Raw genomic sequence first — 19,772 nt, forward strand, 5'->3', positions numbered from 1 at the left:
GCCACGAATAGTGGAAGAAAAAAGAAACAAATTCTGTTAGAAATAGATCTAGAACATTAGTATATAGTAAGTACAATAAGAGAGAAAAACAGGAAACACCTACCCTAGACTTGAAGGAAGGATTTCCAGAGAAGGAAACACCTGAATCTTGAAGAACCAGTAGGATAGAGTCAAGTGGAAGATAACAGAGAGTAGCAGGGAAAGCAGAGGTCCAGATATGAAAACAAGAAACATTTGGAGGAACTGCAAGGCAATATGACCAAAAACTGGAACTTAAAAGGGAACAATTACAAAATTCTTTACCATTATTACTATCAGTGACTACTATTTCTGACAGATTGCACACTCCAGAGCTAGAATGTTAACCTGGCTTCCTGGTGGCTACTCAGATGTGTTATTTGATTATATTTTGAAGATATCAGCAAACAAATGTTTGTGAAGCATTGTTCTAAAAGCTTTTCAGGGGCATCTAGGTGGCTCAGTCGGTTAAGCATCCAACTCTTGATTTCAGCTCAGGTCGTGATCTCAGTAAAACTGAGCCCCACGTCAGGCTCTTGGTTCAGCGAAGAGTCTGCTTGTCCTTCTCCCTCTGCTTCTCTCCCATCCCAATAAATAAACAAATAGCCTTTCATCTATTAAATCATGTTGCTGTCCTTCCTCTCCCAGGAATAAAATACTCTTATTACCCTGTTTATGCATGAGGCTAAGGCACAGCAAAATTAAGGAACTTGCACAAGATCACAGAGCAAATAAATGGAGCCAAGATTTGAATCTAAGCTATTTAACTCAGAGCATATATATGTTTTTAAATGCTGCCTCTTCCTCTTATTGGACACTTACCATGAGCCAAATCCAATGCTAAATGATTGACAGATCTCATTTAGTCCACAAGTCTGATTTTATACATAAACTGAAGCTCAGATATTTTAGCCATTTGTCAAAAAATATGATCTAATAAGTGTAATGGCAAGGATTTTCAAAGTGTGTTACTTTGGGGACACCTAAAACCCCAAGAACCCCGGGATGGGAGCTATTGATCTAGGACCTGGTCTTTATACAAGAGAAATCAGAAAGTGTGTTGTAAGTTGAATTGTGTCCCCCCAACAAGATAATGTTGAAATCCTAATCCCTGATTCCTAATGTGACCTTATTTTGAAATAGTTTTGCTGATGTAATCAAAGTACAATGGGGTCATTTGGGTGCCAGTCCAATGACTGGTGTCCTTAGAACAGGGAAATTAGGACACAGCACAGAGGGAAGATTATGTGAAGTCACAGACACACAGGAGAAGGCCATGTGAGAAGATGGAAACAGAGATTAAAGTGATCTCTCTGCAAGCCAAAGAATGCTAAGTATGGCTGTCCACCACCAGAAGCTAGAAACGACAAGGATTTTCCCTTCTATAGGCTTTAGAGAGAGCAGGGTCCTGCCAACACCTTGATTTCAGACATCTAGCCACCAAAACTTTGAGCAAATACCGTTCTGTTCTCTTAATTCACCCAGTTTGTGGTATTTTCTTACGGCATTCCTAGGAAACTAATGAAGAGTATACACATAACACAAAATGTGAATTTGTAATGCATCCCAGTACAGTTAGACTGTAACACAGTCTAACTAGGACTTGATGAAAAGTGCTTTACAAAGAGAGATCCAAGTCTTTGGTATGGTTTAAGTTAACATATACTAGGTGGTTAATGCTTGTAAATTAAGTGTAATTCCACCACCCAGTTACTAAAATGTTTCTTGCTTACATCCAAGATGAAAATTTTGTTCAACACATTCCTTAGTGTTCTCTTTCAATTCTGAGCATTCTCAAAAATCAGTTACCCTTTCTGTTGGTGAGTCACAAGAGTTCCACAGAATATGATTTTGACAAATACACTTAGCTGTAAAGAGAAACAAGACTTCTGGTTATAATTAATGTTCTCTCATTTCTGGATAAAAGGTTTTATTTTTTTTTTTAAGATTTACTTTTTTTTTTTTTTTTTTTGAGAGAGAGAAGCAGCAGGGAGGGGTAGAAGGAGAGGGAAAAGAGTCTTAGGCAGACTCCACGCGGAGCGCAGAGTGTCATGTGGGGCTCGGTGTCACAACACTTTGATCATGACCTGAGCCAAAAACAAGAGTCTGACACTTAAGTGACTGTGCCACCCAAGCACCCCAAAGGGTTTTATTTTGAAAAGAATCATACTCTATCAACTTAAATATCATAAAAATAAAATCTCAGTATGATGTACTACATCACAGCACTAATAACATTTTGAAACTTGCTAAGAGAAACTACAGAAACACAAGGAAGGAGGGACGCTTTTTATAGCAAGGTATGAGTTAATTTACGAAGAACACATTTATAAGAAAACGCCAAAAAAAAAAAACAACTCACAAAAAGCCCTCCTAACCACCAAAATACATGTCATAGTTTTTTACGGTATTCATGTGAAGACGTTTAAAGCTGTCAAGGTATGTCAGAAGTTTGCAGGAAATGAGCCCGTAGTAAGTCTCAAACAGGGCACATTCTTTCCCACTGCTAATCTCCTCCCATGCCAGGGGTATTTTAGCATCTATAGTTTCCAAGGATGTAAAAATGAACTTATAGCAACATCTGTTGTATCTGATGTGCTTTTTCCCAGAAAACCTTGAACTGTGGATGGGTGTAAGGCCGATGGACTTGGCACAAATCCCTACAAACACATCAGCAGGAACCATTATGGGTACTTCATTGAAAACCACATACATCATCCGAGCCACATCTTGGGACATAATAAAGGCTTCACCACTGCAGTAATCTGGGTAGTACTTTTCTGGGTATTTGCTAAAAGGGACAAATTTTTGACTATTGGGGTCTCTGTTGGGTGTATCCTGATGAATAACTCTTCCCACATAGATATCCTCAAGGTGTTCTTTCACATTGAGAAGATAGTCTACCAAACTTGGAAGATTGACAAACATCTCTTCATCAACCTTGAGAATGAATAGGGCATTAGGGCAAAAAGTCACAGCCCATTGCATCATTGTGATGATCTTCAGGGTTTGGTTCTCAGAAGTGTCCAAGAAGATTCCTTCAATTATATCATTATTCTTATGGGACTCTTTGTCTATCTCTTGCTGGGTAGTTACCAAAACAGGCATTCCTAAAGCAAACAGTGTGAGAATGTGGTGCCCTTGGACACTGGTCACATTACCCCAGGTTTTCCTGATGAGGTCCCGCCTTGTTCCATTTCCTGGGCTACTGAAGATAAGAGAGAGTAAAAATATATTCTTCCCTTTACACACCTCCGACTGGCTCAGGATATAATACTTGGAAAGGTTACTTCTTAGGGGTTCCACGTTCAATTTTCTTGCCTTATCCTTTGTTTCAAGAACTTTCATATCTATATAAGGCAAAGCACGCAAAAAGTATTCTTCCACAAAATCAGCCCCAAAAAGCAAGGCATGAAATAGGATAACATTAAATAGAATGAAACACCACTGGTGAGTCCGAAGTCTGCAGAATGTCACCTAAATAAGAAAAAAACACATGTTCATTCAAACTTCACCTCCATTCTTGTTTTTCCCCCCTCTGAATGTTATAAGTACTCTTCACAGCACTTAGAAGTACACTATTTTAAGGGTTTCTGACTTATTTTTGCTCTAAGCCTCTCCCACTATATCATGGCTCCTTGGACAGGTGATATCATGCCTCTTTCTTCTTCAGTTCTGCAGAGTTCAGTGTTTGGTATGAGGTAGAAACTGAATAAAATGTTAATTGGTTGTTATCTTCCTCGTTTGGATGAAAGCCTACTTACTAAATGCAAAGCATTGTGTCGGTCGCTGGAGAAGCAAAGAGGAATCAGACACAGAGACATGATATAAAGTAGCAAGTGGCATCATTGTGCTAAAAACCTATAGGAAAATATATGATGTTCTCTCAGGAAGTGAAACACTTGGATCGGTTTCTTCTCTAATTACAAAGGTCAAGGGCTAATTTTCCATGAAGTAGTTGCTTTTGTTGCCCAGTGAACAATGGCTACTATAAAACATTTATATCCTTCCAGTATGGTTTTCCAGTTTAATCCAATACTGAATTCTGACATTGTCTGTTTTGGCAATGTCCCCTAATCCATCTGACACATCTATCAATATGGACAAATTCCCGCTATCTGCATAGCACCCCTTTGGAGATCTAGGGTGGACCTATGCCAAGTTTACTCCACATCATTGAAGAAGATGGAAACTTTCCATCTGGAAGGGTAAATACAGTATTGTAACATAATAAAGCAAGGGAAAATTAAAAGAATTAAATTTCTACTGGAGCTTCAATTGACAAAGCTTCTCATAATAAAAGTAACTTCTTACTGAGCACTTGCAGTGTTCCAGGCACTGTGCTAAGCACTTTATATGCCTTAATTAGCCCTGGTAATACTTTCAGATAGGTTATCTTCAAAATTAAGCATCCAGGTTTCATAACTTGCCAAAGATCACTCAATGGGTAAGTACAAAGAGTAATGTCATGATTTGAATTCAAGTCTGCAAAATTCCAAAGCTCACTCTTAACCCCTGAGAATCCTGACTCTCTTCCTTCTCCGTGTTCACTGAATTGGAAAGGCACAACAAAACAAAATGAACCCCTGCAATTATCATCTGAACTCCTTTCCATTTGCTCAATTGCTAATGATTTAAAAAGAGAAGAAACTTCACTTTCCTCAAGCCTATTTTAATAGACATCAAATGCTTCAAAGATTTAAGAAGCTTACCTGCATGTTGTCTGTAAGCAATTTCAGGGCTTTGGAAATTATTGAGTCCAGATGACAAATGATGCCCGAATGTAGCTCAACATCATTCCAGTCTAACAGCAATTGAAGTAAAGTACTTTGTGCCCAAGACTTTAAGGATAAAGTTTCTTCCTAATCAACTTGAGCTTTTGTCCCAGAATACCTGCTGGCTGCATAGGAAAGCAAGTGAAGATTATGTTACAGCTAGAGTGAATCCAGAACAAAAAACAGAGAACACAAACCTGTTCAAATGCTCCCAACCTTGTGTACCTCTTGAAACGGACTCCTTGCCTTTATGCTGAATTCCTGGTGAAGTAAGTGTGGGAGTTGAAAGAGCAGTTCACCTACATCACCCCTCCACACATCATCACACAAGGAGAAGTGTCAGTTTTGGAGTGTTTTCAAGAAACTGAACAATTGGAATAGTTCTTGCTCCCTAGTATATGCACGTGCAAGACATAGACTAAAAACATCAAGGAATAGTTGTCATCCCTAATGGTGCCTACTTTTCTTCTGAAGAAACATCATATGGTGAGGTTTGTTTAATGTTTGCCATTTTCCTAGGGCATGAATGTGTAGGAATTATTCCAAACACTGCTCCTACCAGCAAGCTGAAGAAAAGAAACAACATTCAGCATATTTTCATGTTCTTGTCACATAAGCAGTTGTATTGAGCATTCTGTTTCTAGGCAGGGCTATATTTCATCTTTGTTTTTTTCTCATGCTGATCTTCCTGCCTGCCACTCAAAGCATTTTTTTTTATTGTTTGGCTAGGAAAATATTATTACATTCAAAGTTGGCTATGCTTTCTCAACCACTGTCATGCAATCTTGGAAATTTGTTTTACAAAGTGGGAAAATATAACCTAAAAAAATGCAAGTGAAAAGAAATTGTTTATACATTCTAAGTTTAGCAATTAAATAGGTCTTGTATTTAATTAAATACAAATCCTGTTTTGCAACTTTCAGTTCTCAGCTATAAATTTTGTTCCCAGATCTCCTCTTGGCTTCAACTTAGTTTGGTTTCTTTCTTTCTTTTTCTCTTTCTTTCTTTCTTTCTTTCATTTTTTAGACAGTTTGGTTTCTTTGTCCATGGGAAGGTCTAACAACATTATTTCCAGACAGCTCCATCTGGGATTTTCAGTTTGATTCATCAAACTCCTACTTCACTGGGTTGAGGCACATAGGGGTGCTTGGTTTTCTTAATTTCCTTGGCACTGCCTTCCCTTTCATAGAGGCTATCTGATCTTTGTGCGCATTTCTTCTTAAATTTTCTTATAATGTCATCAGTCACTCTTTGGCTACAGAGACTCCCTTTTGCTCTCTTGAGACCTGACTTTCAAGCCATCATAGTGACTTCTACCTCACATAGTCAAATTTTTACTTCCCATGTTTTAGGTACACTAGATGAACCCAGGATGCTTGGAGTCTTGGCTATTCTCTACCACTAACTGAATATGTGACTGTCTTATTGTCCATATAACGTGATATATCTCTTGGACCAGTCTGTTCGATAGGGTAGCCATTCGCCACATGTGGCTATTTAAATTTAAATCAATTAAAATTGTATTTCCTCAGTCCTATCAGGCATTTTCAAGTGTTTAATGGTCAGAAGAGGCTAGTGGCTGCCCTATCAGACGATGCAAATTAGAATATCATTGCTGAAAATCTTCTCAGATGGTGCTGGAATAAGATAGGAGTATGTGTATGTGGTTTATGAGCCTTTACAGAGAGACCAGGAGAATTTATGTTCTGAAGGGGGCTTGGGTTGAAATCCTATGAAGCCAGTTACTAAGCCTTTAGGCAAGATGCCTTTTGACCTCGGTTTCCCCATCTCTAAAAACGGAGCTAATAATAGTAACTGCGGTGTAGGGCTGCTGTGGGAATTGAGTGCGGCGACACAAATTGATTTAGGATACTACCGGGGACATCGGAAGCACAGTTCAAGTTTTTTGACGCTTAAAGATTTATGCTTCAACTTTCAGTCCTCAGAAGGATGACATGAGGAAGGTACTAGAACTACTATGCAGAAGAAGGAAATAAATGCAGAGAGGTTAAATAAGTAGGCCATAGGCACAGCATGAGTGTAAGAACTGGGATTCGAACCTAGATCACCTGACTGTTCTTTCGCTCACCAATCCCCTTAACTTGCTTAATTTTTCTCTTTGGCACTTGCTAAGACTTGCACATGCCTTGCTTAGTTATTTATCTGTCCGCCTCCCTCGCTAGGACGTAAATCCCAGGCGGTCCGTATTTTTGTGCTTTTCGCTCATTAACCCTATCTCCCAGAAGAGTGTTTGGGAAATAACCGGTGACTCAATGGGCTGTTTGACTTCGGACACGTCTCTGAAAATTTCCTGCCTCTCCTCCGTAAAGAAAGGATAAGAAAAAGGGCCACACGGGGCCAGGTCCGGTCGGATGAGACACATCCCCGATACACAGCAAAAAATAAGTTTAGGACGAGGGTCCACAAGCCTAAGCTGTACGGGGCACGCTCCCCCTCCCTCCGCGCTCCCCAGGGCCAGCCCGCTTCCCCCGGAGGCCGGGGCCGGAAGTGCACCCGCGTCCGCTGGGCGCCGCGGGCGGAGGGACGCGCGGAGATGACGCAGGCAGCACCGGAAGCCGCTCCCCTGTGAGGTTGCAGACCCCGAGCGGCGGCCGCTGGTCCAGGTCTGTATGTGAGGCGGGGTCAGGCCGAGGAGGGGGTTCTCAGGCGCCCGCGCCTTTGCTGACCAGCCGCGCCTCGGGCCGTTTGTCTTTCTTTCTCTGCAGGCGCCATGGCTGCGGAGCGGACCCGGCCGCTGCGAGGCTCTGGCGGCCCGAGCGCGCCTAGTCGGTGTGAGCCCGGCGCGAGGTCCTGGGCCCCGGGGCGCTCGCTCAGGTCAGTGCTGCGCGGAACACGACTCTGGAAGCGGGGGACCTGGGAACGACGAACGCGGGTTGAAGGGATCTGGAGTTGATTTTAGAGATGGGAAAATTGAGTCTCGGAGTTACTGCCTGTTAGTTGCTCAGTTTCCTTAGCCGCGAAATGAGTAAACAATGATGCTACCATGACTTTGAAAGATGATGAAGTGTGGCGAGGTGGTTTACGAAGTACAAAGCGCTGTATTAATGTGAGGAACTGTGCCATAGTTGTGGGTATGCGATGGAAACAGGTGTGTATGTGGGGTGCCGCTTGAGATAGAGATAACAATATTAATGCTGAATAATAATGGTAACTGGCATTTCTTGGAAGCTTACAGTGTGTCGGGTACTGTGCTAAACGCTTTACGTGCGTTATCCGACTTAATCCTCACAAAAACCCTTGTGCGGAATGCTGTGCGTGGTTGCATTTTACAAGTGAAGAGACTGAACTTGAGATGGGTGAAGTGATTTCCCCAGGGTCACTCAGCAACAGGTGGAGCTGCAGAGCCTGTATTTAACACACTGTTTCTTTCCGAGCTGTTTTTAGTTATCTTAGAGCTAAAGGCGGTTTTATCTTATTTTTTAAAAAGATTTTATTTATTTATTTATTTGACGGACAGATCACAAGTAGGCAGAGAGGCAGGCCGAGAGAGAGACAGAGAGACAGAGAGAGAGAAGGAAGCAGGCTCCTTGCTGAGCAGAGAGCCTGATGTGGGGCTCGATCCGAGGACCCTGAGATCATGACCCGAGCCGAAGGCAGAGGCTTTAACCCACTGAGCCACCCAGGCGCCCCTAAAGGCGGTTTTAAAGTAAATAGTATATTCACATGGTTTTAAATTCAAGGAAGGGCTCCTCGCTCCAATTCCTTAGCTCTCTAGTTTTCCCGGGAGGCAACCAGGGTTACCAGCTTCTTGATATTCAAAAGATACCGGGCATGTGTATGTTTAGAAATAACATGTTTTCAGAACCTCTGTACTGTAACTGCTGATAGTGCTTGATAAGAAAACAGGGAAGATGAATCCTCCTCTCCAACAACAGATGTCTTGCTTTCATTCTTAACTAGGCCAGGTCCTGGTGGAGAAGAGGAAAACACATATGTGATGTTTTATCTAGAATGGCTGTCTCCAATAAAACCTAGGGGTATAGTTTTGTTTTGTTTTGAGGGGGTGGGGGCTGAGAAAGATGTTAAGGTGCTTCCTATGGGACCCTGGGAAAGTCACTCCACTTCTTAGGCCATAAATTTCTTCATTTTATTCGTTAAGGGCAGTAGTACTGATACTTTCCATGAAGTTCTGATAATCCAATGAGGTAATGTCTATGAGTAGTACTTGAGTCTTTTAAATCAATACAAATATGAGAGTTGCCTAAGGGAACATAGGGAGCTAATGGCAGAACTAGAGATCAAACCTAGACCTCCCATCTTCCAGTTTAGGTGTCTTCATCACACCACCCATTTCGGAGCCTTAGTGATTGTTAATATTGAGGGCAGAAGGGCAGGTTTAATGTTTAATCTGAAGTGGGAGCAGGGGAGGGCAAGACACAATGAAGTGTGGGTAGAGACAAAAATGCACCTAGTGGGAAATTCTAGCCTCAAGTCAATAACTGCCCTTAATTATAAAACTAAATCTCAATAAGTTTGAGCCCTCGAATTTTTCCTCCATATATTTTAAGCCATTTTAAGGGAAATTTTATGATTAGGGTCATAGGGTCGAAAGGGATGTTGGTGGCCCTATGTTTTCCAGCCTTAGGGCTACTGCCAGCTTTCCTGGCAGGTATTCATAGTGATAAAACTATGAAAAATACCATGTGAGTTACTTCAGACTGTGTGTTAAGGATGTTCTGGCCCTGTTTCTGATTTTCATAACTCTCAAAGTGAGTGATAGCTTCCATTTTACAGATGACTGAAGTTTTAGAAGTTGGTTTCAGAGTTGCCCATAATCCCATAGGAAGTGGCTGAATCTTCAAGTAAAAGATTTGACTGACTCCAGGGCATTTTCATTTACCTCATTCTGCCTCTGTTTCCACTGTCTTTGACTTTCCCAGCAATGGGAATTACACAGCGTTCTGGAGACAGCCCTTACATTATTGGAAAGCTCCTGTTGAGTTGAAATCCTTCTTCCTGAAGTTGTCCTGTTTGGGCCTTGTGCTGCCAGGAGTACATGATATTCCTAGAGGCTCTCCAGAAGGGTTCATTTTAGACTGTGACCTTAAAAAAGTTCCCTCCAAAGTCAGTTGATTTTTTTGTTAGAAAAGTAAAAACTGGTGGGTTTTGTTTTGTTTTGTAATAGTGCAGAGTTGGGGAAAAAATTATTAGGGGTTAAGAGAATATCTGAATCTCAGAAATGGCTGAGTTTTTTAAAGGTGCTCATTGGAAAGTTTGTCTCATAATCTGTGGTGTCATGACTACATTAATTTGGCATTCTGTAGGATGTCTTAGTTTTTGTCAATGGTGGAAACCTGATAACATTTTCATGGGTATTATAAATTTGCCTTGTAGTCATTTAAATAGTAATTCAGCTTCTTATAAGCAGAAATAAGCATTTCTGTGATGGATGTGTGGATACTTCTGTGTATGTAGGTGTGAGAGAGGAAGTCCTCCGCACTTATTCCTGGGTAGATGTTTTGTTACATGTTTTTAATTGGCCAGTATTAATTAATTAGATTTTGTGACATTTTGTGAGTGTCCACAGAAAAGAATTGTTTTGACTTGCTATGAGTGGTTTTTTTAAAGTAAAGAATTTCCAGACATGTTATAGATAGAATGTTGTTTAGATTCAGAAAGAGGAAGCTTGTTTGCTTGTTTTGTTGATAAAACTTTTGGTGAACTGATTATTTTTTGGCTGCCTAGTAAATCCATGAACTAAAAAATCCTGCCTAGCCCAAACCCTGAGGATTCTGGAGTATTATTTTAAAGTTCATTCACTGTTCCCCAAATCAAACTGTTAGATAGGAGATATTATGATTGGAAGGTTTGGTTGCTTATACTCTTTTGTGTCCAATAACATTCTTGCCAAATTTGATATTGGGAAATTAATGAAAATGATTTTTACTGACCTACATGGACAGAGTTGGAAGATGAGATCTGGCTTTTGACGTAGACTTGACCTAGATGACATATATGGGAAGGAATTTATTTTCCTCTTCCACATTAATTTGGATATAAATTTTTAAAATTAGTATGACAATCTGGTTGGAGAATAAATGATCAGATAGAAGGAAGGTTTTTTTTTTTAAATTATGGAACTGTTTAAGCATATAATAATAAAAAGAATAAAAAAACCTCTGTGTACCGATCATTCAGCACCAACATCTATCAACATATAGCCAACCTTGGGAAAGATGTTTTTATGGATTTGCTTTATTTTTTGTTTTCTTTTCATTAGTTTAGTCCCTTTTGTCAAAAGTGGATTGACACCTTGACACAGTATGTAATGCTGTATATTTGTAAGGTTTTTTTCTGTTCCGTTTAGTCTTAGAGCAATTTGTCTTTCTCCTAAAGGAGAAGGTGCTATAAGCAGATAGTCACAGTGCCTCCCGATTTTATAACCAGGTGGTGATTCTCCTGGTGTGGCTGTCATCAGAGAGAGACAGCTTGGTGTGGTTGGAATGGTGAGAGCGCTGACCTCTGGGTTGTTCTGATGCTATTTTAATAGCTCTGTTGACTGTAGGCAAATCACTTACCTTCTCTGACTTTTAACTTCCTCCCCTGCAAAGTAGAGATGATGCTTCTTGTTTTCTTGGTGTTTTCGAAGTTTCGGGATTACTAATTTGACTTATTTGTGAGGCTTCCTTGACCCGCACTGCTCATGTGTGTGGCACATGGTTCGGAGTTGTCACCAGCTCATATGAGGCTTATAAAAACTATGTAAGGCCATGTAAGGCCTTTAGTAATTCATGTTCTAACAGGCGGTGCCATAAAGGAAGTAGAAGAACCAGAATACCTGAGCCAGAATACCTGTAACTTAAGACATCTGCTTATGTTTCTTCCCTAAACCTTTTTGCCTGAACATCTATCGAAAAGCCAGTAGTTGGTTTTGTGATTTTGGTAACAGGTCAGGCTGTGCCTAGCATGATAACTAAAATGTCCAGTTACTGCTCAGGAGACTTGCCTTCTGGTTGTTTTTGTGATATTAGTACCCAAATAGAGTGTATTAAGTAAACAGTGTTATGAAGGTTTTGATGAGTGGTGGGGTGGGGAGAAGTATATTACCTGGAAAAAGCTATTTTATAATGAACACTTTGTAAATCTTTTACTGTGAAGATGCATGTAGCATGTGCTAGACTTCAAAAGGAGCAAGTCACATACACCTACATAAGTCTCACTGACTTGTGTTTCAGAGATCATGATTTATTAAAGTATGTTTTCTCAGTATGTATTTTCCTCTGTGTGCATGGAAGATTTTCAGATGGAATATGTTTACTGTAAAGTTGTAATGTGGTAACTAAGCATAAAGTTGTAATGCCAAGTTTTTTACACTAATTTTCATTTGTTAGCAGTCTTGCTTGAACAGTCTTTTTGAGCAGAACTAATACAATATTTTGATGTGCCACAGGTAAATTTTTCCATAACCTTATGGAGAGAAAGGACTTTGAGACATGGCTTGATAACATTTCTGTTACATTTCTTTCTCTGACGGACTTGCAGAAAAATGAAACTCTGGATCACCTGATTAGTCTGAGTGGGGCAGTCCAGCTCAGGCATCTCTCCAATAACCTGGAGACTCTCCTCAAGCGGGACTTCCTCAAACTCCTTCCCCTGGAGCTCAGTTTTTATTTGTTAAAATGGCTCGATCCTCAGACTTTACTCACGTGCTGCCTCGTCTCTAAACAGTGGAATAAGGTGATAAGTGCCTGTACAGAGGTGTGGCAGACTGCGTGTAAAAATTTGGGCTGGCAGATAGATGATTCTGTTCAGGACGCTTTGCACTGGAAGAAGGTTTATTTGAAGGCTATTTTGAGAATGAAGCAACTGGAGGACCATGAAGCCTTTGAGACCTCATCATTAATTGGACACAGTGCCAGAGTGTATGCACTTTACTATAAAGATGGACTTCTCTGTACAGGTAAGAGACCTCGGAACTGTTTTGTTGTTTTGTATTTCATAGGGTATAATTTTAGAACCAGAAAAAAATTACTCCTTAGGCTTGAGAATGGCAAGATTAATTATATGAGATATCTATAGTGGCATTCTCCCTTCCCCCATCCCTAACCCTTTCCTCTTTCCCTCTAGAAAACAAATCATTTTTATAAAATTGTATGAGAAGAAAGCTCCAGACATTCTTTTAAATGTGATGTGAATCAGGAAGCTGTAACTGTTTTTTTCAGTGCTTTTTCCTTCCATGTACAGTTCTCCATGTTGGTTAAATTTTTTTTTCTGTCAGCAGTATTTTTTGAGAAAAATCAATGGAAAAGTTGGTGTCTAGACCTAGCAAGTAGTTAGCTCATCTTGGAAGAATTACTTAACCTTTGTGTGTTTGTTTCCCTTTCTGTTTAATATGGGAAGGGAAGTATTTCTCTTTTGCTGTAAATTCCTGTGGTTCTAAGAAGACTTAGATGAGTTTACACATGGAAGTTAGATATTTTAACCCTAAGCAATTGAGTAACTATATAACAAAATAATCATTAAAATTTGGAATTATGTGTATCTTAATTATGATGGGCATGTGCTTCTACTTATAATCAATGCATATGTTTTAGGCAATACATTTTGATAGGCATTGTAGATAATTCTTAGGCAATGTCTAGAATGATTCCAGGTAGTTCTTATCAATGATCCCAATGTCTGTTCACTTTCATTGTGTATAATATTTAGGGATACTTGGTGTTCTTTCTTCATTCAAGATAATTTCTTTCCTTCTTTAAATATTTATGAGAGAGAGACAGGGAGCAGAAAGGGAGGGGTACAGAAAGAGGGAGAGGGAATCTCAAGCTTACTCCACAGAGCATGGAGCCTGACACAGAGTTCAGTCTCACAGCCCTGAGATCACAACCAAAGCCAAAATTCAGGAGTCAGATGCTTAACCAACTGTGCTATCCAGGCACCCCCCAAGATAGTTTCTTTTGTTTTTTCTTTTATTTATTTATTTTCCCCAAGATAATTTCTAATAGACATTTGAGTTTTACCTAAGTATATATTTGCCTTTTTAAATAGCATATACTGTTCCTTTGTGTAAATATGTCACCATTATTTGGCCAATTCAACATTAATGCATATTTAGGTGGTTCTATTTTTATGAATATCTCTGTTTGCACTTTTTTCCCTTGAATTATTTCCTTGGGGCAGAAGCCTTAAAGTAGAATCACAGATCCAGGAATATGAATAATTTTAAAGTTCCTCTTACTGTCCTTTCCAGAGAGATCGAATTGGTGCCATGGCCACAGCAAAGTTTTAAATAACCCTCCTTCTCTCTGAGAGTTCCACCAGACTCAGTTTTAACATTTTTGAGATGTATGATTTCTCAAGGATATATATTTTCTCATGTGGTGATATATTCTCTGAAATGCTAGATACCTTGCCAGTTTTATAAAATAAACATTAAATTTAAGGCATTTCATGGTTTCGTTTGTCATCCAAAAGCTATTCGTGCTCATGTTATTCCCTGTCTTATAAGTCAGATTATTGGAAAGGCATCATCTGTTCTTTTATACTTTGATGTACTTTCCCATTGGGGTGATAGCTTTTCTGTGTTCTTTTTGCCTTAGGATCAATCAATGGCAGGTAGTTTTTAAAGATTAAGATGCAGTATTTCCTTTGAGATTTGTGCTCATTTGTGCTTAGGTAAGTACTGGCGAGTTGACTCATTTTCAGAGCCACATTGAGCTTTAAAAAAAAAAAAAACTCATCAAACTTGACTTTTGAAATGTAGTAAAGCTGCATTAGTTATTTGAAGCAGAAGTGAATGGGACACATTCACTGAGTTCTTTAACTACCTGGAAAGTTAGTATCTACAATAACTATGAACCCAGCCCTTCACTTTAAGGTTGTTTTCTAGGTGGGTCTATAGTTTGTATTTTTTATTCTGATTAAATTCATCAGGTTTGCATATTGAAAATTCTGCTCTGTCTTTTGAAAATAATGCAAAGCATTAGTTTAATTTTTCTAATAGCAGCATCCCTGGAACCATAACCAGTGAGAGAAGTATTTGTTACACAACCATACATGTGTTTGTTCCCTGCTGTTACTGAAGAGCTCGTGTTTTCTCCGTGGTAGAATTGGGAAATTCTGAATTTGGCAATAAGTTTACAGTTGACATTTTTATGTATTTTTATTTTTTATTTTTTTAAAGATTTTATTTATTTATTTGACAGAGAGAGATCACAAGTAGGCAGAGAGGCAGGCAGAGAGAGAGAGGAGGAAGCAGGCTCCCTGCTGAGCAGAGAGCCCGATGTGGGACTCGATCCCAGGACCCTGAGATCATGACCTGAGCTGAAGGCAGCGGCTTAACCCACTGAGCCACCCAGGCGCCCCTACAGTTGACATTTTTAGATTAGCCCCTTGAACAAGCAATAAAATAGTATTGCCAAAAAGATTGATGGCTGATAGTCAAAATTAACATAGCATAGTGAATTAGGTAGTTACCTTTCTGCTTAGTTCTAAAATGGTAAGAAAGGAACCTGTTGTGCTTTGTGCCATTCAGTAGATATATATAAAATGACTTCCATGTGAAAGACAATGTGAAGGTCATGGATGGATTAGGACAGTTCTTGCTCAGAGAATGTGCACAGTGGGATCAGGAAGGTAACCTGATTAGGTAGAAGTCTCCATGTAGACTATGAAAGAGCAAGCACTTGCCCTTTTAGAGAGGGTAGCAGCTGCTCCACTGTAGTGAATTATTGCCATATGGGATTTAAGGTTAGAGTGATCAGATCTGATACTTAATGTCCCAGATCTAGATTTCTGTGCAATATTCTGATTTTTTTTTAGTGTTTTTTTGTTTGTTTTTTAGTGTGCTGATTTTTAAGTATTCATATTTTAAAAATATGAATTTTTATGACCCAATATGGTTGGGTCATATTGAGTTTGCAGGCTGCTGTAGTGTTACCTTGGCTTATAGTTGAATAAGAAAAATAATAGCTATAAAAGAGGTGTTATCAAATGATACAGTTGAATTATATGAGGAGAATAAATCATATAATATGTTCAGAGGAAGCAGTGCTTTCCTTCATTTGCAAAAATTGAGCAGTGTTTATGTTGAATCTTGGAAAGTGGGTGGATTTTAGAGAGATGAGAATAAGTGCTTTCCAGTAGGAAGATCAGCATTAACATTAGCAAAAGTGTAGAAAGGACTAAGTGTGGAGCTTATAGGAGAAAAATAAAGAACATTCATTTTAGCTGATCTCAGGATGTAAGTAGGGACCCTTAGAATATAAGCTGAAGAATTGGCTTGAGGTGTATTATAAAAACCTTAAATATTGGGAACATGAGTTTGGACGGTTTTCTGTGAGTAGGAAGAAAAAAATAATGAAAGTTTTCTGAGCTGAAAAAGGGCCAGTATCAGAGTTGTCTTCAAGTAGACCAGTTTTTCTTATTTCTATCAGACCCAGGTCCTCTTCTTATAATGTATTTTGTAGTATTATCTTACCTTAAACTAAAATTCATAGAAATAACTTATTGCACGTATTTCAGAAAGTTAATGTAATACCTAAAGGCTGATCCAGAGCAGAAATAAAAAGATAGTAATTTTAAAATAATACACATTAAACGTGTTGTGCTCAAGCCCAGCTGTGCTAGAAGACAGAAGTGTAATGAGATGTTTGCACCTGTGTATGTACTGTTGTCATGAACATGACGGCTCTAAGTGCAGTGTGTTGTATTGGTACCATCAGTGGTATGACCTCAAGCAGTGAAAAAACTCTTAGCAAAGTCCCCAAGAAAGCAAAATACATTTTTCCTCAATCTACCTGGTATACTCTGAAAATTTAGAATAAACTCCATGCTTTGTAAAACTGGTCTGAGGCTCAGACAACTAAGGATAAGCTTTTTACTTAGGAATATCGGGCAGAATCGTTAAGAGGTCATGCAAAATACGAGACCATTGTTTTCGTGTACTGTCCATGATGGCTAGCATTTTCAGCCTTTGCCTGGCAGAGGCTAGTAATGCCCCTTACCCCCTGCCCCAAAATCATTGTGACAATTGAAAACACTCCTGCACATTTCTAAAATGTTCCCTTAGGAGATGATACTTCTTCTGTTGAGACCTCTGGCATTGACAAATGTAGAGTTTCCAAATGAAAGTATTAGAGTATTGCAGTTTAGGGAAGAGTAAACAGAACTAGAGTTTCTGAATTGAAGTATTAGGGTAGAGACGAACAATGAGAGACTGTGGACTCTGAAAAACAATCTGAGGGTTTTGGAGGGATGAGGGGTGGGAGGTTGGGTGAGCCTGGTGGTGGGTATTATGGAGGGCACGGATTGCATGGAGCACTGGGTGTGGTGCATAAACAATGAATTCTGGAACACTGAAAAGAAATTTAAAAAATAAATAAAAATTTGAAAGTATTAACATGTTGCAGTTTAGGTAGGAGTAGATAGATTTAGATATAGAACAGTAAGGATAGAGATTTTTTAAAGGAGCAGTTAAATGGAAGAGCCACCATTAAAATGGAATTGACAGGATTTTGGAATGGATTGAGTATGTGGCGAGGAAAGGGTTAATTTAAAAATAACTGGGATTTCTAGCTATATATACACCTGGGAAGTTGGTGGTACTAGTAACAAGAACAGGAAATGAAGGAATAGAGAGGGTAGAGGGAATTAAATTTGGGATGAACTTAACGTAGTTGGATGTGAGTGGAGATTCCCATAGGTATCTGGAATGCAACATCAGAGCTTCGGGAGTAGCTCAGGGCAAGAGCAAAAGGTTGAGGGGTTAGCCACGTCATGGCTATGGCTAGAACAGGGGGTTTTTAAAAGGAGTTGGAGAGAAAGAAGAATATAGCCTAGGATGGATCCTTGAAGAGCGTACTTAGAGGGGAAGAGGTACAGAACCAGAATGGTGAAGAGTTTCAAGGACAGTTTAGTCATCAGAGTCAAATGCCCCCAAGAGGCAGCTGAGAGCTGAGATCTGATTCTACCAGTTAAATATTTAAACTTCACTTGATCCGGTAGTTTACTACTCCATTTGAGTTATAGCTCCATTTTCTGCTTACCTTTTTGTTATATACCCATCCCTGTACTTTTTTATATCAAAGTATTGTTTTCATCATCTTTCCTGAGTAGAGAGGGCTTGTTTTATCTTTCATATAATGAAAAATAGTCTTCATTTATTTAGTCCCCTTACATCTCTGGGTTGCATCATTGATGACCTGCTGCTAGTCAGTGCAGCAAATGGGAGTCCACAGGGAAGGTTGAAATAAAAATTTAATAGGAGGGGAGAATAATGGCTCCTGAAGGTCTAACAGAGTAGACTTGCAGCTCTATAAAATGGAACTGACATCAAGCTAATTTTCTCTGATACTTCTTTAGGGTGTAAAACTGAATATTTTCCTATATAAACTAATTTAAACAATTAGGATAATTTTTTTTGTTTTTATCAAATTGTGGTAAAATAGACACAAGGTTGAGGATCCAGTCATTCCACTTCCTAAGACACATTTATGGAATATTTAGATTTATCATTTTCACCATTTTTAAGTGTTGTATAGTTGAGATTATCTAGACACACTGTCCAGTGTAGTAGCTATAGGCCACATAAGGCTTTTGAGCTCTTGAGATGGCACTAGTCCAAACTGAGATGTGAAATGGGAAATACTCAATGGATTTAGAATATAAAATATTCTATTAATTTTTTATATTGGTTACGTGTTGAAATTTTATTTTTGATACATTGGGCTAATGAAATTATATATATTTTTTCTTTTTAAAGTAAATAATAGAAAATTTTAAATTACATATCTGAATTACTTCTGTGGTTCGTATTTTGTTTCTGTTGGACAGTGCTGTTTCCAAAGATTTTATTTTTAAGTCGTCTGTACACCCAACATGGGGCTTGAACCCACACCCCAAGATCAAGAGTCTCATGCTTTACCTACTGAGCCAGCCCAGTGCCCCTCCCCAGATGATTCTGATGCCCCATATGACCATTGAGGAGCACCAACCACGTCCCATCTCTAGTTTTATAAAAAGGAAACTGAGTCTCTAAATACTTAGAGTGACAGCAAGTATAGTCTTCATTTCAGTGTGTTCTTCTAGCATTTGTCCAGGTTGAATTTCATGTTCTACCCTTTTCATGAGTGTTATTTTTTCATTGTGTGAAACAGTGGCTTTCTACCAACCCTTAAAGGTAGAATTGTGGCCAGTTTTATTTAGTCATTTCATCTTTACAAAGCCAGTGATTCAGTGCTTTCCTTCATACTGTGTCCTTGTGAGTGTATTTTTTTTTTATTTTCAAAATGTCTTTAACAATTCTTATTACTACTTTTTTGTTATAAAGGTAAGTTTGTGAGGCTGATTTAATCATTAGACTTTTATATTTGGTGGGCTTTATTTATTATTTATTTATAGATTTTATTTTTAAGGAAACTCTACACCCAACATGGGGCCCGAACTCACAACCCAAAGGTCAAGAGTCCCAAGCTCTTCCAACTGAGCCAGCCAGGCGTCCTTAATCATTAGACTTTTAAACATAAAGCTAATCCTGAATTATCATCATGATCAGTATAATTTGATCAGATGCGGAGATAAAACCCACTTTTTTTTCTGCAGAATCTTGAGACGCTTTATAGGCTAATTGTTGAGTTGTTGTGAATGTGTGGGAATAATTTATCCATGGTTTTCTTAGAGGTTCCTTTACAGATTTCGGGATGGTTTAAGGAAATAGCAGTTAGCTTTTGCAGAAGTTAGCCTGTGATCTGTGGCTTATCTTTGACTTATCTTAGGGTAGAATATATTCCAGCAGACAGGTTTACTCTTCAGCATTCTTTATTCGCTCAGAGTTGTTGAGTCATGGGTAGGCATACAAATGTATACGTGCAATCGTAGGTAATACTCATCATTTCAAGCTCAAATCAGAACGCTCGTGATAGTCAAAGGTGTATGAAATTTTGCAAGTGCAAGCACCAAGGGATGCTTTGTCTAATATTCCTCTGTCACCTGGAAAATTAAGGAAAGAGGACCAAACCA

General features: G+C 39.0%; 2 protein-coding genes across 2 annotated transcripts in view; one reads left to right on the top strand and one right to left on the bottom strand.

The window, feature by feature from the left end:
- Positions 1 to 2,391: 2,391 nt before the first annotated feature.
- B3GALT9 (beta-1,3-galactosyltransferase 9) lies at positions 2,392 to 7,877 on the bottom strand. Its single transcript, XM_044264396.1, has 5 exons — positions 7,797 to 7,877; positions 7,481 to 7,697; positions 7,234 to 7,419; positions 4,731 to 4,822; positions 2,392 to 3,495 (listed from the first exon to the last, which is right to left on the bottom strand). The coding sequence occupies exons 1-5, from the start codon at positions 7,875 to 7,877 to the stop codon at positions 2,392 to 2,394; spliced, it is 1,680 nt and encodes a 559-aa protein (XP_044120331.1).
- FBXW2 (F-box and WD repeat domain containing 2) overlaps positions 7,378 to 19,772 on the top strand; it is a 29,124-nt gene continuing 16,729 nt past the window's right edge. The window contains exons 1-3 of the mRNA XM_044265028.1: positions 7,378 to 7,417; positions 7,520 to 7,628; positions 12,205 to 12,714. Coding sequence (XP_044120963.1) covers positions 12,225 to 12,714 — 490 coding nt within the window. The 5' untranslated portion in view covers positions 7,378 to 7,417; positions 7,520 to 7,628; positions 12,205 to 12,224. The remainder of the gene's footprint in view (positions 7,418 to 7,519; positions 7,629 to 12,204; positions 12,715 to 19,772) is intronic.

Source organism: Neovison vison, chromosome 9, assembly GCF_020171115.1.
Source record: "Neovison vison isolate M4711 chromosome 9, ASM_NN_V1, whole genome shotgun sequence".
In the NCBI taxonomy this organism is placed as follows: domain Eukaryota; kingdom Metazoa; phylum Chordata; class Mammalia; order Carnivora; family Mustelidae; genus Neogale; species Neogale vison.